This window comes from Maniola hyperantus, chromosome 15 (assembly GCF_902806685.2).
Source record: "Maniola hyperantus chromosome 15, iAphHyp1.2, whole genome shotgun sequence".
Classification (NCBI taxonomy): domain Eukaryota; kingdom Metazoa; phylum Arthropoda; class Insecta; order Lepidoptera; family Nymphalidae; genus Maniola; species Maniola hyperantus.
In genome coordinates, this window is record NC_048550.1 from 13,655,915 (window position 1) to 13,681,233 (window position 25,319).

A 25,319-nucleotide genomic window follows, 5' to 3' on the forward strand; every position below is an offset into this window, starting at 1 on the left:
TTATGTATAATCAGTTAAGACGTATTATGAAATATTGAGTAATAGATCCGACTTTTATTTCAAATTTGTAATAGTAAAAATTGCAGCCATAAAGTCGGTTTACAACTTATGCACACAATTTTTTAGCACAGTTACGAATATTACCAGCATAAAGTCGCATATCGTCCATTTTGAAGAAATTGTGAGTTTATATTTTATTTATTAATGATAAAGTATTTCTAGTAATGGTTAATGATAGGTACAGGTAAGTGGTTAATATTACAAAAACAACTGAAATTGTATCTCTAGTAGTTTAGAAATTATGACCCGATTTCCCTAGCATTTTTGTTTTGGCTCTCCTGAAAAGTAGCAAAAATCCACATCCGACCTTATGATACTAGAGTCGAGAAGTAATAGTAGGTAATTAGGTACGTAGGTAGGAAGTACGCGACAAGTTGAGATGGCAAGCGGGGTATGAGGCGAGGGGACGCTCCGCACACCACCCGCGATATCCCGCACCAGATGGCGGGGGCTGAGCGGGTGTGCGGGGCGTCCCCACACCCGATTGCCATCTTGACCTGTTGCGTGAGTAGCGCCTACTATATACAACTAGCTGCCCCGGCGAACTTCGTACACAGTCGATTCTTTTTCAGGATTTTTTTAAAAATTTTCTCTCCGTAAGAACCATCCTAGTACTTCAAGGAATATTATGAAAAAAGAATTAGCGATATCGGTTCAGCTACGCACAACAGACGGAAACGTTTAAGTGCGGAAACCAGCCCAGAACGAAGAAGATCGGTTCAGCTGTTCTCGAGATTTGCAATCAGCAACATATTTTGCGATTCATTTTTATATACCTAATATATATATATATATATAGATATGTAGAGATAAAACGCAGACAACTTCGAAAATTCGTACCCGGGATCTAATCCCCGACCTCCCGTATAGGAGGCGGATGTCTTGACTCTTGTCTACTAGGCCATCAGGGCTTGTAGTAAGTCATTACAGTCGGGCATTGTTTATAGCGTAGACCTATACGCGGTGATGACACTGACAGAGACAATGGCGCCGTCATCGCCTGATGTCATCGCTCAAGGTGGAAGGATTTTTCCTTATGGATTGACTAGTTAACTGTTTCTATCCATACTCCATACTTTTATTTTATTTTTATATAATTTAGAGCCTCAATAGCTCAAGCGGTAAAGGAGTGGACTGAAAACCGAAAGGTCGACGGTTCAAACCCCGCCCGTTGCACTATTGTCGTACCTACTCCTAGCACAAGCTTGATGCTTAGTTGGAGAGGAAAGGGGAATATTAGTAATTTAACATGGCTAATATTCTTTAAAAAAAATTACTTGGTTATTCCCCCGACTTGGTCCGCGTGGAATACACAAATTTCAAAACCTTAGCGGTTGAATCGTCAAAAATCCTTTCTTAGGATCAGTCAGTCAGGCACCTTTTCCTTTTAGTATATATTTAGATTTTTATTTTTTATTTTTACCCATACTAATATTATAAATGCTATGCTAGGTTTTTTAAAAATTCCGTGGGAACTCTAAACTCTTTAATTTTCCGGCATAAAAAGTAGCCTATGTCCTTCCCCGGGATGTAAGATAACACTTTACCAAATTTCATCAAAATTTGTTAAACTGTTGGGCAGTGAAAAGCTAGACAGAAATTATAGTATTACTTAGTGCATATGGATTATCATCCTGAATTTGATACCTTGCCTACATGAGGAAAGCCAAGTACTTAAAATAGCTTCGTTATCGTAATATTTCCGCAACTAGTCAAAAATACCAGAACCTAGTATTAAGGAAAATGTTATGAGACCACAGCATGATGTTTTCAACCGCGATTGTTTGAACGGCTTCATTTCTCTGAGCATTTCAATGGTTAACAGTTTACACTGTGCCATTGTAGCATTGTGTGCCGCATCGTTACTTTGAATGAAGACAGCCTGAATGTTCAGTTCACGATTTGCGTACAGTACTTACTGTGGTAATAAGTAATAACCATAAAGCCCACTCTTCACTCCCATGAGAATAGCGCGCGTCACGAAAGCCCGTCAACCGCGCGAAACAACAGCGTGGCGTCGATTCTGATTCAATGTTACCTACGTTGACTCAAGCAAAAATCTACATGCTAGACGTCAAGCCGCTTGACTGTCTCGTAACCTCTTTCTAGGTACAATGATACGGAATCCTTCGTGTGCGAGTCCAACTCGCACTTGACCGGTTATTTTAATAAAAGTAGTGAGCAAACAAACAGGTGGGTCACCTGATGCTTATTTAGTAACTCCACCAATAGCATTATGTAAACATTAAAATTCAGGAAGCTTCGAGATGTCTTGTCCAAAATTCCACAGTGCTTGAAGACCAAAGTCTTCGAACAGTGCGTGTTGCCAGTGATGACATATGGATCCGAGACATGGTCGCTAACTATGGGCCTCATAAGAAAGCTCAGAGTCAATTAGCGGGCGATGGAGAGAGCTATGCTAGGAGTTTCTCTACGTGATCAAATCAGGAATGAGGAGATCCGTAGGAGAACTAGAGTAGCCGACACAGCTCAGCGGGTGGCAAGGGGCAGGGCTCATAGTTCGAAAACCGATAGAGGTTAGGGCCTCAAGGTGCTGGAGTGGTGACCTCGCACCGGAAAGCGCAGCGTTGGAAGAACCCTACTAGGTGTACGGACTACATTAGGCGAGTCGCAGGGAGCCACTGGATTCAGGAGGCGCAAGACCGTGGCGTGTATAAATACCTAAAAGAAACCTATGTTCAGCAGTGGACGTCCATCGGTTGTTGTTGATGATGATGATGATGAACTACCCAAAATTTTAGTGGTATTATACAAAAACACTATGCTCAACACTGGCACTCCCTTTGTTTAATACCATATCATTGTCATATTCAGCGGTGATGATCATAAGGCATAAACCCTTTCTTTGTGGAGAACTTGAGGCCATAACCATAAACCCTTTCTCTGTGGAGAACATGAGACCATGACCGTAAACCCTTTTTGTCTTGGGGGGTATTAAGACCTCGTAAAATTTACGCGATCCTAAAATGTTACAACCATAACAATGGGTTGCTTTTTAAGGCCAGCAGTTGTTTTGTGTAAAAAATATGGCAAGGATTTAATGTACGGAGATTGGAGGATTGACATCTCTTGGATTGGATTTGGACTAAGCCGTTTGTGCACGGTAGACTAAACACCCGTATTGACAAACGATACTATGAGGTGTCATAGTGCGCTCCAACGCACAGGGTACAGAAAACCTATTCATAAACAACACTTGAGCGTCGAACGACACTATGCGTTGACTAAAATGAGCGCACAGCTAAAGTAGCTCGCTAGCTATTTTACGCTACGCATAATTATGCTTTTGAGATGTATAGAGCGTACTTTGACTTTTCTAATACTCGTACTGAGTTAAAACGAGCCAGTTTTAACTCATTACGAAAAAAAAATACTATTAGGTTTTATACAATGAACCAAAAGCTTAATTTGCTATAACTCGCTGAAACAGATTAAATCTGTATGCAGCATGCGAAAAGCACCGCCCTTCTTAGGTTAAAAAAAACTAGTTTTATTTGTCTCGGTCTCTCGCATTTAAATTTGTAAAGTTTGAGCAAAATTAAAGAACACATAGATGCTCCAGTGAGTTACCGGTAGTTACCGTCTCCTCTTAAAATGAGAAGGGTTTGGCCATAGTACACCACGCCAAGTGCGGATTGGCAGATTTGATAAGCATCTTCTTTAACCAGACTTCACACATCTTTAAGAACAATTCGTCTAAAACAGTAAAGTGTAATAAAACGTGTATATTGTTCAAATCCTCAGCAGTATAGATATTAGATAGTGGCTCGCGTCAGGTTTGCATTCTTGTCGGCTATTACTAATGGATACTTGTGTTATCAGCGGCCGGTGTCCTTATCAGTGCAGGTTTGGGGCACGTGATTGTACCTATAGGTGTTGTAGTAGTTGCATGTATTTTTGTTTATTTACGGCTTGTTCGCCAGATAAGTTCCTAACAATTTTTAGAGTTCCGTACCTCAAAAGGAAAAATTGAACCCTTATAGGATCACTTTGTTGTATGTCTGTCTGTCTGTCAAGAAACCTACAAGGTACTTCCCGTTGACCTAGAATCATGAAATCTGGCAGGTAGGGTAGGTCTCATAGCAGACATTCGGGGAAAAATCTGAAAATCGTGAATTCGTGGTTACATCACACAAAAAAAAAATTTTGAATTATCGTGCAAACGTCGAAAAAAGACGACTGTAGTACGGAACCCTCGTTGCGCGAGCCTGATTCGCACTTGGCTGGTTTTTTTTTCAACCTTTCTATTCCTAAAATAATGGGTGTAATATAAAAGGCGCACATCACGTCTCGAGTGCCAGTTTCGTAGATACGTTACGTTCGCTAAATGGGTTTTTTCGTGCTCTGATTCTTTTGAAAAGGTCGCGAGAGGTAACAAGGGAGAAGCTTTTAGCGTAACTCATCATCAGCGCGCACTTTGGCTGCGCTCAACACGCTGCTGAAGGAGTCCCCTCGCTGTGACATATTTGTTGACAAATGGGCTGACCTCATGGGTCAGATTTTGCACTTTTGTGAAAATTTATAATTTTGTTTTTTAAACTTTATAATTTTAACAATTTTTGTATGTATGTTACATAAACATACAGTTAGTGTATTATTAGTGTATATAGTGTAGTATTAGTGTAATTGGCTTTATGGCCGTTCTAATTAAATAATAAATAAATAAATAATAATAATAATAATAATAATCATAGGTATCATGGTAGCGTTGATGAAATGGTAGGTATATATGTGTACAGTGAGTGCAGTTAGCGTTCAGGATGGAGATGAAAGTCTGATGATAGAGCAGCCCATGGGAACTTAATAAACAATATTTTGAAAAACCGACATAAATAATAACGCGATGCCCGCGACTTCGTCCGCGTGGAATATGGTTCTTTAAAAATGCCGTGGGAACTCTTTGATTTCCCGGGATAAAAAGTAGTATATGTCACTTCCCAGGTATTTATCTATATTCTATACCCATGCAAAAATTTATGTCAATCCGCTGCACCGTTGCGACGTGATTGAAGGACAAACCAACAAACAAACACACTTTCGCATTTATAATTAGGGTACTGATTCATTCAAATCTCACCACTTCATACCACTAGATGATGCCCGGGACTTCCACGTGGATTTAGGCTTTTAAAAATCCCGTGGGAACTCTTTGATTTTCCGGGATAAAAAGTAGCCTATGTCCTCCCCCGAGATGCTAGCTATCTCTGTACCAAATTTTGTCAAAATCGGTTGAATGGATGGGCCGTGAAAGGCTTTAATATTATAATATTAGTATGGATTGTAAACTTTTTGATTGTCAACTAACTTATGTTCGCGACTTCGTCCGCGTGGACTACACAAATTTCAAACCCCTATTTCACCCCCTTAGGGGTTGAATTTTCAAAAATCCTTTCTTAGCGGATGCCTACGTCATAATAGCTATCTGCATGCCAAATTTCAGCCCGATCCGTCCAGTAGTTTGAGCTGTGCATTGATAGATCAGTCAGTCAGTCACCTTTTCCTTTTATATATATTTAGATTACCTATTCAATTTGTTAGATAATGATGTGATATTGATGTTAAAACTAAAGCTATGAAGGTTCCAAACGCGCTCTGTAAAAGTCTGCCCACAACAAACTCAGCTGGGCATTGTTTTTATAATCAGTCAGTGTTGGAAGTGGGCCATGCTCATTACGAGACGCATACTTGACGCTTGTGCCTTGCACGACGCACGTGTTATCTTCAAAGGGCCTTGTAGGTACATAGCATAGCGAGTGACGTGTCTACAGTCTGTCTAATGAATGGTTAAGTGGAAGAGCATCGAGGTCATCGACCGGGGTTGCGGGTCAAGCGCTCAACTTTTGCGGACTGCGCAGCTCTTATATCGGACTAGCTTATGCTCGCGACTTCGTCGGCGTGGACTACACAAATTTCAAACCCCTATTTCAGCCCCTTAGGGGTTGAATTTTCAAAAATCCTTTCTTAGCGGATGCCTACGTCATAATAGCTATCTGCGTGCCAAATTTCATCCCGATCCGTCCAGTAGTTTGAGCTGTACGTTGATAGATCAGTCAGTCAGTTACCTTTTCCTTTTATATATTTAGACTAGGAAATATTTATTTTTTATATATTTATTTTTTCCCGATACAAGTTAACCCTTGACTGCAGTCTAAGAGGGAAGCGGGCTAACCTGGAAGGGGTATGGCAGTTTTTAGGGTTCCGTACCTCAAAAAGAAAAACGGAATCCTTATAGAATTACTTTGCTGTCTGTCTGTCTGTCGGTCTGTCAAGAAACCTACAGGGTACTTCCCATTGACCTACAATCATGAAATTTGGCAGATAGGTAGGTCTTATAGCAGACATAAGGGGAAAAATGTAAAAACCGTGAATTTGTGGTAACATTATGATCAACCCATCGCCGGCTCACTACAGAGCACGGGTCTCCTCTCAGAGTGAGAAGGGTTTGGCCATAATCTACCACGCTGGCCATGTGCGGATTGGTAGACTTCACACACCTTTGAGAATATTATGGAGAACTTTCAGGCATGCAGGTTTCCTCACGATGTCTTCCTTCACCGTTAAAGCGAGTGATATTTAATTCCTTAAAACGCACAATATAACTCCTAAAAGTTAAAGGTGCGTGCCCGGGATCGAACCTCCGACCTTCGAGTAGAAGGCGGATGTCCTAACTATATATAGCCTTTCGAAATAAATAACCCGTTATGACAAAATTATGTTATTTTATCGCATGATATAAACGCGTACCACTATCAAGTTCCTTCGGATCACCCGGAAATAGATCTAACTATAGATGTAGGCGTCATTTCCGCTGCGTCGCCAATGTTGCCGCTTCATCCATTGATCGAACTTTAATCCAATTAAACCCGGTAAGCTAATCTAATAAAATCACGCACTTAGCGCATTTGATGTTCAATTCTTTAATTGAAATCAGTAAAATCATTCGATAAACGTTTAAGGATTAATTTATCACCTACCTGACACAAAGGATATAAAAATGCATCAATTTTATTTTTTTAATTTTTTTATAGTGTTTTTCTTTAGCCTTATCTAATTACAAACCAGTGGCGTGCAGTTCATAGAGGCATAAAAGTACTGCTTACCCTAGTTGAAATGACCAGTGCCCATTTTTCTTTATGACCTGCCATTCAGTAGGTCTATATAAGGTGTATCTAAGGCCTATCTTACTAACGCTTATCCTGGTTTCAAACTCTGTGCACGCCACTGATTACAAACCATGCCCGCGTGGAATGATGCCAAGAATACTGGCTGCATTTCCGTGCTGGACAGCCAGGCTGATCCGTTGCGCAAAAAATGAGCCCTGTCACCAGCTAAGACTCCATGATCCCAGGGTCTCCACGGCAAACGGAACAAAAATGTACCTACTCGATAGTCGATACGAGAGGCATACTTGCGCCGCTTGCCATTTTCAGCTGTTTCTGCTGCGGCTCCTGGTCTTGATGCTGTCTCCCTGATATGACACTGGACCAATGTATCAACACAAGTTGCGTCCCACATTAGCGCCCGTCCCTGACCCCATTTATATTTTAAATTGATAAGTATAGTATGTCTATCCTATATTAAGTACATCTCTGCTGATCATCTATTTTTAACTTGACCTGTGTATTATGTTTGACTCGGTCGTCTGTTTTTTCTCATTTTATTAAAACTGCGTATCGTTTAGGTGAGGCGAAGAAGTCTACAGAGTTTTTGATATTCATTTTTTTTTTTGCGATTTTGGTGTTTCTTTTTTTCGTTGTTTATAGGCTCTGCTCTCCTAGTATTCTGCACTTCAATTTTCAACATTAAGTACCTATTGTGTTTTACTTCAGTTTCTATCATCATCATCATCATCAACAACCCATCACCGGCTTACTAAGCACGGGTCTCCTTTTGAAATGAGAAGGGTTTTTTAATAATTTTTTAATTGCTTAAAACGCATAAGTACAAATCCAACTAGGCTATCGCCGCAATCTGCATTGCCTTCTATAGCTAATATATTAAAATCAAAATTCAATAGATACTAACTGATCATAGGATTGCACACTAGGACCAAATTAACAGCCGCTAAATCATCAAGAGTCACTATTACGAAACTAATATTAAGGTCGAGAGTCTATTAATAATTTGGGGCACATGAGTGTCCCCTGAAGAATGTTGCGATTCATTTAGTAACAGTTACGATTTATTTTATACGAGTTGATTCCACAGTTTGTATGTGCGAGGAAAAAAGGACCTGGCACAACGGACGGTCGAAGTTAGTTCTAATCTATATATATAAAAGGAAAAGGTGACTGACTGACTGACTGATCTATCAACGTACAGCTCAAATTACTGGACGGATCGGGCTGAAATTTTGCATGCAGATAGCTATTAGGACGTGTAGGCATCCGCTAAGAAAGGATTTTTAAAAATTCAACTCCTAAGGGGGTGAAATAGGGGTTTGAAATTTTGTAGTCCACGCGGACGAAGTCGCGAGCATAAGCTAGTCTAAATATATAAAAGGAAAAGGTGACTGACTGACTGACTGATCTATCAACGCACAGCTCAAACTACTGGACGGATCACGCTGAAATTTGGCATGCAGATAGCTATTATGACGTAGGCATCCGCTAAGAAAGGATTTTAGAAAATTCAACCCCTAAGGGGGTGAAATAGGGGTTTAAAATTTGTGTAGTCCAGGCGAACGAAGTCGCGAGCATAAGCTAGTACCTAATAATTCTGTCCCTTGCCTTCTCCTTAACGTGTGATGCAACTAATAAAATGCAGTCTACTTTAAAGAATAGCCACAATAGTAATTTTATTTTTCGAAACACTTAAGAGACAACGATACGCATGTCCAGGATTTTATAGCCAAAAGCTGGTGGTCTATTCTTGTCGAGTCACATTCATAACTCGTCCGTGTACACATTACGGACTATTTCGGTATCTCCACTCACGCGCATACTAAATCCGACTATCTTAACCTCACCTTTCTGATCTTTAAAAAATACTAACAAATGAAAAAAATACTAGCTGATGCCCGCGACTTCGTTTGCGTGAGTTTAGTTTTAAAAAAATCATAATATATAGGATAAAAAGTAGCCTATGCCGCTCTCTATATCCATGCAAAAATCGCATCGATCCGTTGCTACGTGATTGAAGGACAAAACAACAAACCAACAAACAAACACATTTTCGCATTTATATATTATGGCTGATATTAGCCATGTTTAATTGTATTCCCCTTTCCCCTCCAACTAAGCGTTAAGCTTGTGGTAGGAGTAGGTACGACAATAGTGCAACGGGTGAGGTTTGAACCGCCTACCTTTCGGAATTAAGTCCTCTCTTCAACCTATTGAGGAGTCACAATAGGTTGAGAACCCTTGAGCTATTGAGGAGTCATATTTTTTTTTTATTCACATACAAGTTAGCCCTTGACTGCAATCTCACCTGGTGGTAAGTGATGATCAGTGGCGTGCAGCTCATAGAGGCATAAAAGCACTGCTTACCCAAGAAATAGTTACCCTAGTTGAAATAGCTTAATGTTCAATGTAAGTAGGTACCTACTACCTTCTTAACTACTGCTTACCCTGGCTTTGAACCCTGTGCACGCCACTGGTGATGATGCAGTCTAAGATGATAGCGGGCTAACCTGGAAGGGGTATGGCAGTTTATTAAACCCATACCCCTTTGGTTTCTACACGGCATCGTACCGGAACGTAGTCATATGCATAAGTCGTCCCTGTATATATTACGGACTATATTCTGTATTTCCACTCACGCGCATACTAAATTCGAGTATCTTAACCTCACCTTTCTGATCTTTCTCACACTTTTACCAAACTTTTACCAAATCCATTCTCCAGTGTAATGATTTTACGTGAAATTGCATTGTGATGTAATTTGAATAGTTGATAGGTGAATTGTTGCTTTGTGTCTTGAGTCTGTAGTCTCTCCATATGTAAATGATAATCACGTAAATTTAGACTTCATTACGATTCAGTAGTTGCAAGACAGGAGGTTAAATTTACGTTTACCGTACTTTGGGCGTCACTAAATCAAAATGTGTTGCACAAATCAGGGTTTTAGAATAACATTTTCGGCTTTGTAGAGCGTTGTCTCTATCACTCATACCTATATGACATTTTGTCGGTCTCAACGACCAAGACAACGCTCTACAAATCTGCTTTCTCCTTCTAAAGGTCCGTTTTCCTCATCCACCCACTTTCCATCACCTTCTTGAGAAAACACTGACTGACAGACAACTGAGACAAGGCTCTGTCTAAACCGGTGGACCTAGATATTTGAGAGGACATTCCTTAACCCTATAGGTGCACTCAGGAAGGATTCTACCTACGTGAACTTTAAGAGATTCCTACCAACGGGAACTTTAAGAAATTCCTACCAACGCGCGGGAACTTGAAGAAACGTAAATGAGCAACAAACGTGATAAGCAGGGCTTACAAATACTCTAAACTTGAGAATTAGGGTGCCTATCCACTGAAGCGGTGCGGAGCGGAGATGTGTTGAGCAGACCAATCAGATTGTCGGTAAATAACGTGATATTTTTATTCCGTCAGCTGATAAAACTCTGATTGGTCAACTATACACAATATCTCCTCTCCGCTTCAGTGGGTAGGTACCCTAAGATAGATATATGTTCTTTTACTCAAAATCACTTCACCCAATATTGGATTATTTGGAACTGCTCATGTGACCACTGACCACCTTGCGCGAGGCCTTTACCAGTGTATTGTAATAGCACGCGTCCGCAACGACATCGTTAAGGGCCACTCGCCAGACGTCCTCGAGGGATCCTGTTTTGGCGCTTTGGTTGCACGTGCCTCCCATGACGTGACACGCTTTCTAACATGGTACAATGGCCGTCTTGCAATCCTACTGAGGACTTACGAGTTAGGACCTGTCCGATACATTAAGCGCTTTAAATGCAATATTATACATAATATCTCATGTCCACGGCAAGTACCCTATAGGTTTCGTGACAGATACGATAGACGGACAGACAGACATCCAAGTGATCCTATAAGCGTTCCTTTTTTCACGGTTTTCGGATTTTCCCTTTACTTGTGCTATAAGACCTACCTTCCTGCCAAATTTCACGATTCTAGGTCAAGGGGAAGTATCCTATAGGTTTTCTTGACAGACACGACAGACAGACAGACAACGAAGTGACCCTATAAGGGTTCCTTTTTTCCTTTTGAAGTACGGAACCCTAAAAATATATAAATACTTAAATATTGATGAAGTCATATGTGGTATGTGCCATGCCGCATGCGTCATCAAGTAGGTAAGTAAAATGGACTTGCAATGATAACATTTACTATCATTATCTGTATTTATCAGCAATACTCTTTATTATCATCGGTATATTGCGCCTTATCTGATAGTGGATACGAAGAATATTATTTACCAGGTTTTACCACTTACCTAGTTACCTTAGAAGGTAAATATTTACAACACCTAGTAAAACTGACCAGCCCCCCAATTGTGTAAGAATAACCATGTCATGGCTATCGCAATCGTCAAGAATTCTGCCCTTTGATTGGCTGTGAAAAAATGAAAACAGCGAATCAACCAATCAAAGGGCAGAATTTCTTGACGATTACGATAGCCATGAAATGGTTATTCTTACACAATTGGGGGGCGGCTCTGACTTTGCTCGGGTGACATTGCTGAAAATATAAAGAAAACCAAACGTATATCCATACTAATATTATAAATGCGAAAGTGTGTCTGTCTGTCTGTCAGCTAGCTTTTCCATACTAATATTATAAATGCGAAAGTGTGTCTGTCTGTCTGTTTGTCTGTCTGTCTGCTAGCTTTTCACGAGGGCTAACGCTTGAAAGGGCTTTACATTCTAAAACAGATTTTTATTTATTTTTATGAATACCTAATAGTTTTTCATCTATCGTGCAAAATGTCGAAATAAAACGACTGTAGTACGGAACCCTCGGTGCGCGAGTCTGACTCGCACTTGGCTGGTTTATTTTTCCTAGTGTAGTCCATCTGAATAGACGCTTAAGGGTTCTTGGCCCTTAGCCAATAGACCATCAAAGCCATGTTTACTATATCATTCTAATTTAAATATATAAAAGGATAAGGGTGACTGACTGACTCACTGACTGACTGCCTGACTGACTGACTAATTGATCTATCAACGCACAGCTCAAACTACTGCGTCCAGTAGCAGTCCAGATCGGGCTGAAATTTTACATGCACTATCTGTTATGACGTAGGCTTCCGCTAAGAAATGATTTTTGAAATTCAACTCTTAAGTGGGTGAAACAGGGGTTTGAAATTTGTGTAGTCCACGCGGACTTAGTCGCGAGCATAAGCTAATTTAAATAATAGAGTTAACATAAATAGCGTGATTCACTCTGGCTAATAGCTATTTATCATTAATTGTTCAATGAATCATTCGCTGGCATCATTTGGCTTGTATAACCACACACGTCTTATGTCACAATACGAATAGGCTTTTGATAGAGCGAAGGTGCGGCATGTTTACCACATCCACCACATCGCGCAACATGGTGGAGGGGGGGGGGGCTTTGTTTTTAGGGTTCCGTATTCTGTACCCTGTAGGTTTCTTGACAGACGACATTCAGACAGACAACGAAGTGGTATAAGGGTTCCTTTTTCCTTTTGAGGTACGGAACCCTAAAATCACAAATACCAATTACCAACGTACCTGCCGTTTAGTCTTAATTAAAATTTAATTTAGTAGATACTTAACCTCAATCAATCATGCTATTTATGGGTCATTTAGCAATAGGTACCTAATGCACACACGCCTGTCTCCGTGTGTGCACATAATGCCACCAACAGAAGTCGCTGGAGGGAGATCGCACGAGCAGCAGTAAAGAATTCACAGCCACGACCACTCTGTCAAGAGTGAACGATTGAGAAGCAGACCTATTGCAGTGCAGGCAATGGCGTCGCTCAATGTCCTAGTGCTAGGCTCTATACTAAGATTTTTGACCAAGGGAAGCAAGATCTCTGAGTGTACTTTGATGAATTTGCATTTTCCGTCCATCCGTCTCGGCCCGTTTGCCCGTCCCTCTGTCATAATCCATACTTCCATACTAATATTATAAATGCGAAAGTGTGTAGCTGTCTGTCTGTCTGCTAGCTTTTCACGGCCCATCCGTCCAACCGATTTTGACGAAATTTGGAACAGGGATAGCTTGCATCCCAGGGTGGGACATGGGCTACTTTTTATTCCGAAAATCAAAGAGTTTATATTAGCTAGTTCTATATAAATATAAAAATGAATCGCTGAAATGTATGTACACGCACATCGGTACGGAAAACACCACAGGCCACAACTAATACTATGGACCGATAGACTTCGGGCCTGTGGAGAATACCAGAACTAAGACCTTGGCAGTGGAACCGAGGCCTAAACTTGCAATGAATACCTGTGGCCTTACCGCGGTTGTTTGACAGCTACAATGTCACGATCGCAATCATCTCCGATTGGTTAATGCTCGCTCACTATTGGCTACAATGCATTGTTGCAACAAGAATCGCACAAATTCAGCCAATCAGAACAATTGAGATTGTAATAATGATTGATGCAGGTTTTAGACAATCGCCCTGCGGATGAAGCCTTATCTATATTTATCCTTATTACTCAAGTAAAAAGCTTATAAAAACCAGATCGCTAATGTATTTAGCCTCTGCTCAGCCGGTGGTTGGTCTTGAACTAAAAACCGGCCCCGAAGGCGCGTGGGCAATGCGGTGACGTCACCCACAGCTTTTGAACTTGACAGTCGATCGTCTGAGAGCTGATGGTCAAAACTAAGCACTGATGAAGCCATGACCGCTTTTAGGCCCAGCAGGGTGATTCGCTAGCTCAGTTTCTAACACTGAATGATAGCCACCGAACCGATAGGTTCCGTACCTCAAAAGGAAAAACGGAACCTTTATAGGATCACTTTGTTGTCGGTCTGTCTGTCTGTCTGTCAAGAAACCTACAGGGTACTTCCCGTTGACCTAGAGTCATGAAATTTGGCAGGTAGGTGGGTCTTATAGCTGGCTTTAGGGGAAAAATCTGAAAACCTTGAATTTGTGGTCACATCACACAAATATATTTATAATAATAAAATAAAATAAAAAAAATTAAATTGTGGTCATACAAATATTGCTATTTTCAACTTTCAAAGTAAGCTTACTATACCATTACATATCATATAGGGCTAAAACAGATTTTTATTTATTTTTAGGCATAATATTTATGGTGCAAAATGTCGTTAAAATACGATTGTAGTACGGAACCCTCAGTGCGCGAGTCTGACTCGCACTTGGCCGGTTTTTTTAAAACGTTTACAATAATCGATTATGCGTCTTTCGTTGAAGAAATAGATTGCAAGTAAAGTTGCAAATCTTTTAAACAAACTTTGTAAATAATGAAGGCAAATAATTGAAATACTGAATACTTATTTATATATACTTAAACGGGTAAAATTCAAAATCTGGTGGACTATTCAGCAAACCTCCTTTTTTTCCCCACCAGCTCTCGGACAATCTGGCCACTTAGGTAGTCTCCTAAGCAGCTTCACATTAGCTCTTATTATCTTAGCTATAAAAGTGATAATCTCAAAGCAAATGGTTATTGGAGCATTGAGTTTGTTTATAGCCGATAATATGGTAATGAGAATACCTACGTGGAGTTATGACGGCCTAGTTCACGATATTATGCTAATTCTAGGGCTGCTCGAAGATTGAGGAAAGGGAAATGGATGCCGACATTTTACTTTCATTTATGAATGTAAAGACGTCTGTTGAATGTGCAAAAAAAAGTTGTGTACCTACCTCGAAACAGAACCCTTATAGGATCACTTTGTTGTCTGTCTGTCTGTCTTTCAAGAAACGTATAGGGTTGACCGTTGACCTAGAATCATGTTTGGCAGGAAGATAGGTCTTATAGCATACTAGCTTATGCTCGCGACTTCGTCCGCGTGGACTACACAAATTTCAAACCAGTATTTCACTCCCTTAGGGGTTGAATTTTCAAAAATCCTTTCTTACCGGATGCCTACGTCATAATAGCTATCTGCATGCCAAATTTCAGCCCAATCCGTCCAGTAGTTTGAGCTGTGCGTTGATAGATCAGTCAGTCAGTCAGTCAGTCAGTCAGTCACCTTTTCCTTTTATATATTTAGATATGAGGGGAAAAATCTAAAAACCGTGAATTTGTGCTTACATCACAAGAAAAAGATTAAAATATGCTATTTTCAACTTTCAAAGTTAGATTACTGTACCAAGTGGGGTATCATAATATGAAAAGGCTTTACTTGGACATTCTAAAAAAGATTTTTGTTTATTTTTAGGCCTTTGCGTAGATATTGATGCCAGTTTTCCCTATAATATCCCTCCACTACGAAAGTTTCAGAAATTCTACCTAAACGAGGTTGGCACGGGTCAGTTAGAACAAAATATCTGGAAACAGTTATTTAACCAATCTGCAATAGTTATGTACATTGCTAGTATCTAGGTCGTCATCCTAATGAAGAGTGAAGTGAAGCTTACTCTCAATATAGTTTTAACGATGCATCTAGCTATTTAATGCGATGGGTATTTACTATTTACCACTCCATATACCATTATGAAACCGTAGAACATGATGTATTTGTAATAGTTGTTGTAATTTTTACATGCAGCGATTACACGCATATTGCAACGACCGACCGATATTTTATTTTATTCAAATACAAGTTATCCCTTCCCTTGACTGCAATCTCAACTGGTGGTAAGTGGTGATGCAATCTAAGATGGATGCGGGCTAACCTGGAAGGAGTGTGACAGTTTTTATTAAATCCATTCCCATTCCCCTTTGGTTTCTACACGGCATTGTACTGGAACGCTAAATCGCTTGGTGGTACGACTTTGCCGCTAGGGTGGTAACTAGCCTCGGCCGAAGCCTCGCATCAGTCCAAACCCGAAAATTGCAAACCCCCACCGGGAATCGAACCCGGGACCTCCCTCTAATAAGACCACAGCGTTTACCAGTGCACCAGGGAGGTCGTCAAATCTAAAAGTATATATATATTTCCCATAACAACCCCTTTGTAGTTCGCAACCCGCTATCCCCGTGTTCAACCAAACCGTACAATATAAAGATTGATAGTCTATTCTAGTTACCTAGTTTTCGGTACCTCGGTTCGCTCTTCCAAAACGACGGTAATATTGACCGAGACGTGAACAATAGAATGAATGCGGGATGGATGAAATGGCGACAGGTCTCAGGTGTTACATGCGACCCGCAAATGCCCCTTAAACTTAAGGGGAAAATCTATAAAACAGTCGTTAGACCTGTCACATTGTATGGTTCAGAATGTTGGGCGGTAAAAGGGACGGATGAAAGGAGAGTACATGCGACTGAAATGCGAATGTTGAGATGGATGTGTGGTGTGACAAGGATGGATAAGATAAGGAATGAATATATAAGGGGTAGTTTGAAAGTAGCGCCAGTGGTAGAAAAGATGAGGGGTAATAGGCTGGCATGGTATGGGCATATAATGCGGAGGGAAGAAAGCCATGTCACTAGAAGAATGTTAAGTATGCATGTGGAAGGAAAACAGAGGAGAGGACGACCAAAGAAAAGGTGGATGGATTGCGTGAAAGAGGATATGCGTGAAAAAGAGGTGGATTATACATTGACGAATGACAGGAATGAGTGGAAGAAGAAGACATGTTGTGCCGACCCCACGTAGCGTGGGATAAGGTAAGGAAGAAGAAGAAGAAGTCTATTCTAGTTAAGAGTCCCACTAACTAAAACAGATAGCCACCATGTGTTCATGGTTATGATTTATGTTGTTATGGTGATTACAGTGTGGAGCGCCGACATGCGACTGTCGGGTCAACGGCCTCAAGGTTATGAATTTTGGCACGCGAGACGTAAAAAAAATAAAAAAAAAAGCCGGAGTAATTGGGAAATGTGTTGTTTTCGTTTTTTGGCTATTGTGATTGATGAAAGATCCTTTGTGCACCCATAACCCATACTTCCATACTAATAATATAAATGCGACAGTGCGTCTGTCTGTCAGTCTGTTTGCTAGCTTTTCACGGCCCATTGCGCGTTAGTTTTAATTTTACGATATTTCTTTCTTCGCCGGCGAAGACGAGGTCCCCGATTTCTAACGTCACCTGGACGTGGACGTGTTTTAAGCCCTGGGGCAACCCCCCCCCCCCCCCCTTACCTACAAAGTTGGAATTTCCTACGCTATGCTTTCTGGTCGTCATTCCAGCACCTAACACCTTGGGATTCCAATATTTATAGGTTCTTCCAACTATATGTTTACTCAATAGTTATTGTTCTTGTTTCAGGTTCCAACACAACAAAATCTACACATACATCGGTGAGGTGCTGGTGTCCGTGAATCCGTACAAGACCCTGGACATCTATGGCCAGCAGCACATGGCGCAGTACCGGGGGCGGGAGATGTTCGAGGTGCCTCCCCACGTGTACGCCGTGGCGGACGCCTGCCAGAGGGTGTTGCGACAACAGGTAAAATACAACCTGCCGGAAATATCTGAGAACCTGGCTTAGTGACGTCACGCAACGCGCTTGCGTTGGCGCTGTTCCTGGATAGGCGAAAACGGGCGAGCTGAGGGGGAAGCGCTTTCTAGCAAGGTGCTCAGATATTTCCGACGTGTTGTACAATTAAGTTTCTATGTGTATATACCTAAGTATTCAGTTTTAAACCTGGCAGGCGCCAGAAAGAGCTGAATGATTTTGACATTTGGCTCTACAACATTCAAAAAATTTGAGCTCACTGCGATTGTCATTGCGGCTAATACACGATGCTGGTCTTGCAGGTCTTTTGAGTAAGATTTTTTCTTCTATTACGAACATTTTACAAGAAAAAAATTCGCGCTCGCTTCTCTTTCATTTTCGAATAGGTAGCATCATCACTATCGCCAACCTAATATTGAGCTCCGGCGTGCAGGTTTATTCATGATGCTTTCCTTCACCTTTAAAACAAATGAAAGTGAAGTTACTGTTACATTTACTTACTTTTTAGGGTTCCGTACCTCAAAAGGAAAAAGGAACCCTTATAGGATCACTTCGTTGTCTGTCTGTCCGTCTGTCAAGAAAACCTATAGGATACTTCCCGTTGACCTAGAATCATGAAATTAGTGTTTTAAATTTTTCAATGTGTGGTAAGATAACTATACCAAGTGGGGTATCATATGAAAAACTTTACTTGTACATTCTAAAACAGATTTTTATTAATTTTTAGTACGGAACCCTCAGTGCGCGAGTCTGACTCGCACTTGGTCGGTTTTTTATGCAATTAGTTACAGACAGTAATGAGTAAGCGTCTCAAAGCGCGTGTGGTCTGAACCGTAGACAATGTGCCCCATATAGATGTAGCACGCTAAAGGCGCATGAGTAGATATCCCTTAGCGCTTAGAGGCTCGCGTCATGGGCACGCGCCAACGCGCCCACGACGGCACAATGGGCGATTATCGCTACACTCACCGCTGTATACAATACACAGACAAATGTTTTGACACGGCCTGTATACTGTTAAACATGTACAATCAACGAGAAAAGGATACGGAATAACGATAAAAGAAATCCTTCTTTATCATCGATATAAATGACAAGATATGGTCAACAAAAGAACAAAATTTTTCACGGTTTTGGAACCAAATATATCAGCGCCACCTCTTAGATACTAATGAACGACCCGTTTGAAATCCAGACGTCACTGAGGTTGCATTGGTGGTAAAGCACCACTAAGTCGGTGCCATTTTGTTTGTTCAATAGCCATACGAAGTAATATATAAGTCAATGTTCTTTATATCGTTATCTATGCTAATGACAAAACGAAAGCCATGTTTAATGGGTACGTCATCCCGAGATCCAAGTAATACAACTTGGTAGGAAACAACTTCTACAAGGACGCTGACAGAAGAATACAGCTGGGCTGGGCAGCATTTGGAAAATTGCGTCAAGTCTTCAATTCGTCGATACCTCAAAGCCTAAAGACGAAAGTCTTTACTGTGTCCTACCTGTGATGACGTATGGCTAGTGGCGGATTTGCAATCTTGTACGCCCTAGGCCCCAGGTCATTTTATAAGTACCAGACGCCCCTTTCTCAACACCCATTAATCATGGCTGTAGCCAGGAACTGATGGAGGATTAGGGGTAATTAAAAATTAACCTTTCGATTTGTAAGTAAAATATAATCCAATGATAAATAGGAACGCGAGCGCAGCAGGCGCATTTTTTTTTGTTTCTAGATACAAAATCAGCGCTGCAGTAGTCAAATACTGCAGCATCATGCTGAGGCAGTAGCCTTTTCAGCTCAAACAAGACATCATTTTTCTTTTTAGTACTGTCGAGCTCGTAGTTTTAAGCTTACCTAGTTTTAATTTTTTTTAATTTGTAACATTTGGTTTGTATGTTTTGCTTTTATTTTTTTTGTATTTTCTGGTTTTGTGAGCTGAATAAACTTTTATTGATTTATTTAAAAAAATGACTTTTATCACGATTGGCCGCTCCTAATATCTGGCCGCCCAAGGCTCGGGCCTACAAGGGCAAATCCGCCACTATGGCGCTGAGACGTGGACACTGACTGATGTGAAATGACATGGTGCATCCGCAATTTAAAAAAAAAACTTGTTCCAGGGTAGAGACACATGCGTCCTCATATCCGGGGAATCCGGGTCGGGGAAGACGGAAGCCTCCAAGTTCATCATGAAGTACATCGCTGCCAACACCATGCAGGTCCACAGGGACTACATCGACAGGTCAGTTATACTTTACTAGCGACCCGCCCCGGCTTCTCACGGGTGCAATATAGATGCTAATGTAGTGTCAGTGTGGAATCTAAATATATAAAAGGAAAAGGTGACTTAACTAACTGACTGACTGATCAATCAACGCACTTCTCAAACTACTGGGCGGATCGGACTGAAATTTGGCATGCAGATAGCTATTATGACGTAGGCATCGGCTAAGAAAGGATTTTTGAAAATTCAACCCCTAAGGGGGTGAAATAGGGGCTTGAAAATTGTGTAGTGTACGCGGACGAAGTCGCGAGTATAACCAAGTGATTTATAATATTACTAACTAGCTGATGCCCGCGACTTCGTACGTGTGGATTTGGATTCTTAAAAATCCCGTGGCAACTCTTTCATTTTCCGGGATAATAAGTAGCCTATGTCTCTCTCCAGGTTTTAAGCTATATCCATGCAAAAAATCACGTCGATCCGTTGCACCGTTGCGACGTGATTGAAGGACAAATCAACCAACCAATAAACCAACAACAAACACACACACTTTCGCATTTATAATAAGGGTACGTACTAAGCAGTGGCGTGCAGCTCATAGAGGCATAAAAGCACTGCTTACCTAAGAAATAGTTACCCTAGTTGAAATAGCTCAATGCTCAATGTAAATAGGTACATACCTTCCTAAATACTGCTTACCCTGGCTTTGAACCCTGTGCACGCCACTGGTACTAAGGGATTAAGGGTCGTGACGCCTTCCAATAATGGTAAGGGTTTTTTAAGGATAGACATGCGGTAGAATTGTTAAAAGCATTGAAATAATATTTTTTTTTTCCAGAGTGAAAAACGTCCTCATCCAGTCAAACTCGATCCTCGAAACTTTCGGCAACGCGAAGACGAATAGAAACGACAATTCGTCTCGTTTCGGCAAGTACATGGACATCCACTTTGACTACAAGGGCGACCCCATGGGAGGTCACATCAGCAACTATCTGCTGGAGAAGAGCAGAGTCGTCAGCTTGCAGCCCGGAGAGAGAAACTTCCACGCTTTCTATCAGGTATGACGTCAGGTATCAAGGCATCGCTCTAAGAACATGTACGGGAGCGGTGTGCAGGCTCGACCGTACCAAAGGGGAGATCTCCCACCGAGCGGTTGGTTGTGCTCGGTAGCGCCAGCTGGGCCGACGGTTGTATCTTGAAACTTCTATATATAGTCCAGATTGCAGAACACTCTGTTAGTGCGAGTACTGTCGGCGGTACATTTGTTCGGGACTACGTCATCGATTGAACAGCGCCATCTAGTTTCTATTGTGGTAACCGCCACAAACTTGACTCTAGTTTAGTGTATCCCGGCTGAGTTTGTTGTGGGCTCTACTCAGACCTGGGCGCGTTTGGAACCCTCGTAGCTTTAGTTTTAAGTTTGCGTAATAATTATCACCACTATATCTTACAAATCCAACATCTGACCATCAAAAAGAGTAATTGAGCCTCAATAGCTCAACTGGTAAAGAAGTGGACTGAAACCGAAAGGTCGACGGTTCAAACCCCGTCCTTTGCACTATTGTCGTACCTACTCCTAGCACAAGCTTCACGCTTAGTTGGAGAGGAAAGGGGAATATTTGTCATTTAACATGGCTAATATTCTTAAAAAAAAAAAAAAACAATTTGTTACCTACTAGATAATGCCCGCGACTTCGTCCGCGTGGAATTAAGTTTTCAAAAATCCCGGGATTTTCCGGGATAAAAAGTAGCCTATGTCCTTCCCCGGGGTGCAAGCTATCTCTGTACCAAATTTCAACGAAATCGGTTTAAAGGATGGGCCGTGAAAAGCTAGCAGACAGACACACTTTCGCATTTATAATATTAGTATAGATTAGTATAGATAGTATGGATTTTGAATAAATCATTTGACTTTGACTTTGACTATCACGAGGGTGACTGGATGGGCGGTCACATCTGCAACTATCTGCTGGATACATGGAGGGATTCACGGGCATCATTTAGTAAATGTACATATACATAATATAGCTTGGTATTATAAAGGAATTGCGAGTCAAAACTTTTCATCTGCAAATATATAGGAAGTTCAGAAGTGGGATGCATATTTTTTTACTAAAACTTTCTATATTTAACTCTTTATTTGGTTCTAGCTCCTCAGCACAAACAACGCACACACGAAAAAGTACGGATTGAATACGAGCTCAGTGTACAAGATATTAGGGAACGAGCGCTCAACGGCACAGGATTCTAAGCTCTTCAGCCTTACGAATAGCGCCTTTAATGCATTGGGCTTCTCTTCGACAGTTGTTGATGATATCTGGAGTATAGTTGCTGGAGTCATTTTATTGGTAAGTATTCTTTTGTACTTGTATAGTAAGAACTTGGAGCTAAGTTTTTCCCGCCGAGCGCGACCCTTATAAAATTAGAAAAATAGTGGTCAGGCATCTTCTAGGCAGTCCAAGGTCTGCCAACGCTGCCCTTTCCGGTGCGATTTTGTCATTCTAGCACTTTGAGACCCCAATGTCTATCTATAACAGCTATGCAGTTAAAATAACTATAGTTTTCTTGTTTGTTGGCATAGAAAAAGATTTTGTAAATAATTTTAAATACATATCAAAAATTGAGAAACCGGCAGGATTCGAACCTGCGTCTTCTGGGTATCGCGCCCGACGCCTTTGACCGCTAGGCCACGGTTACGATTACTGCAAGTGACGAAATTTCTGATATGTATGTTTACTCAGTAATGCCATCTAGTAGCGACACTTTGCAGTTGTCGAAACTACTTTCAAACTAAGCATCTAACGTAATATTGAATTGTGAATCTCTACTTTGGGCAGAGCAGACTGTTATCAGACGATTTGCATACTACGTTGAACCGCTTTCATTGTTGTAGCCCTTAATTAGCTTAGTCTAATGCGGTTACCGCACATTGGGTCGAGGTTAAATCTGCGGTATGTCAAAACTGAGCTCATATTATGACGACGACAATATTTAGGCACTTTATATGTAGTTACAACCTGTTTTGTGCAACTTTTCAATAAATAAATAAAATACCTTTTCCTGGGTGAGCTGCCGTCATAAAATTGGTTGCGCAACCAAGACGTCACCCGGTAATGTATTCTGAACTCTCCTAGAGCTGTATACATTTTGTTGGTAGTGCAAAGGGTTGCGCCGCCACTGTTGTCTTAGTGGAATACTGCCCTAAATTGAGACCGTATCAAATTTTTTTCACGAAGACATGTAATACTGACTGAATTAAAGAAATTGCGCTGATTTTAGCGCGGTAGTGAATCGACTCGCGTTGCGTTAAAGATAATCGCATTTTAACGTATTCCCAAAATCATTCCCATAAATATGCAAGACGAATCAAGAATTTATTCGTTTTTATAGAATTAACTTTTAAGAATATCCGCGTCCGGGTGGATTTAAGTTTTTTAAAATCCCATGGGAACTTTTTGATGTCCGAGATAAAAGTTAGCCTATTTCACTCTCCAGGTCTTTGACTATATCCATGCAAAAAGTCACGTAGTTTTGCGGTTTGATTGAAGGACAGACTAACACACTTTCGCATTTATAATGTAGGGTTTCTTATCATTTCCAGGGTGAGCTCACGTTCACAGAATCGGCAGATGGCCTATCAATTGGTGGCCCCGTCAAAGAGTGTGTCTCCGCACTTGGCATAACTCAAGACGCCCTGAAATCTGCCATGGCGGGCAGGATCCTTTCCGCGGGCGGTGACCTGGTGAGCAAGGAGCACAGTCTGTCAGACTCCAACTACACGCGCCTGGCGCTGGCCAAGGCTGCCTATGATAGACTCTTCACATGGATTGTCGATCAGGTAAGCTCATTTCTATGGCGTCTCCCTTTTCCAGATAAATCTGACAACTATGTTGGCCATGTTTGACCCAGAACGGCAGTTCCCGAAAAATGCTTGGAATCGGCCTTTTGGTATCGCTCCACTTTGATTCTTGCATCGATTGTACTGCGAGCTTCTCTTAAGTTTATTTCAGCCTTTTAGATATTTTTTTTTTTTAAATTTTGAGCTCCCTTAGTGTTTGAATTTCTCCCTTATCTAAATAATTTTCACCCTTATCACTTCCCTAAAAGTGCTCGAACAGGATTTTGTGTATAAAGTCTGATTTTGAGATTTCTGAGAGGCTTCAGCAGGTGGACGTCAAACTGATTCCTATGAACTATTTAGCATTTCGACATGACGCCGTAATCCGTTTAAGCCTAAAGCGCGTAATCCGTTTAAGAGCAAAGCGCATATTACTGAGTAGAAATAAAGCATCTCTATAGTCTGAATTTTTTTACGCCACACATACGATTGTAGTACGGTTTCTCCCATTCTTTTTTGTTCTCCTACCTTTGTTGGTGATTGATCTCTTGTTTTTGTTTCCAGATCAACAAAGCCATAGAGTCACCTCAGAACACATACCGCAGCTCCTTGATCGGCGTGCTGGACATCTACGGCTTCGAGATATTCGACACCAACAGCTTCGAGCAGTTCTGCATCAACTACTGCAATGAGAAGCTGCAGCAACTGTTCATCGGTAAGAACTTTTTACTGTTTTTTTTTAATATTAGCCAAATTAATTGCTGACTAATATTCCCCTTTCCCCTCCAATTAAACGTAAAGCTTGTGCTAGGAGTAGGTGCGACAATAATGCAACGGGTGAGATTTGAACCGGCGGCCTTTCGGTTTTCAGTCAACTCCTTTAACCGTTGAACTATCGTGGCTCTAAGAAGGAGAATTGAAATGTATTCTGCGACTTCGTCCCCCTGAAATTTATTTGCTAGTTGATGCCCGTGAATTTGTTCCCGTGGATTTTGGTTTTTCAAAATCTGAAGCTAGAGCTGTATACATTTTGTTGGTAGTGCAAATGGTTGCGCCGCCACTGTTGTCTTAGTGGAATACTGCCCTAAATTGAGACCGTATCAAATTTTTTTGACGAAGACATACTGACTGAATTAAAGAAATTGCGCTGATTTTAGCGCGGTAGTGAATCGACTCGCGTTGCGTTAAAGATAATCGCATTTTAACGTATTCCCAAAATCATTCCCATAAATATGCAAGACGAATCAAGAATTTATTCATTTTTATAGAATTAACTTTCAAGAATATCCGCGTCCGGGTGGATTTAAGTTTTTTGAAATCCTATAGGAACTCTATGATTTCCGGTATAGAAAGTGGTATGTGTGTTAACCTGTAACCTGTAAACCTGTAAACTCACACACACACACGCGCGTGCACGCGCACGGATAGGATTTAATTATGATATAAGAAACCTGTTTTAGAGTTGGTGCTAAAGCAGGAGCAGGAGGAATACGCTCGGGAGGGCATCCAGTGGACTCCGGTGCAGTACTTCAACAACCGCGTCATTTGCGAGCTGGTGGACGCGCCGCACCAGGGCATCATCGCCATCATGGACGAAGCCTGCCTCAACCCTACCAAGGTAATCATCGTCACCACCTAAATTCAACGGACA

The 25,319-nt window shown here is 41.1% G+C and overlaps 1 protein-coding gene across 1 annotated transcript in view; it reads left to right on the forward strand.

The window, feature by feature from the left end:
* Myo31DF (Unconventional myosin ID) overlaps positions 1-25,319 on the forward strand; it is a 39,990-nt gene that overhangs the window by 4,413 nt on the left and 10,258 nt on the right. Inside the window, exons 2-8 of the mRNA XM_034976396.2 lie at positions 17,413-17,593; positions 19,727-19,848; positions 20,669-20,888; positions 21,981-22,178; positions 23,432-23,668; positions 24,233-24,383; positions 25,129-25,286. Of these exons, the coding sequence (XP_034832287.1) occupies positions 17,413-17,593; positions 19,727-19,848; positions 20,669-20,888; positions 21,981-22,178; positions 23,432-23,668; positions 24,233-24,383; positions 25,129-25,286 (1,267 nt within the window). The remainder of the gene's footprint in view (positions 1-17,412; positions 17,594-19,726; positions 19,849-20,668; positions 20,889-21,980; positions 22,179-23,431; positions 23,669-24,232; positions 24,384-25,128; positions 25,287-25,319) is intronic.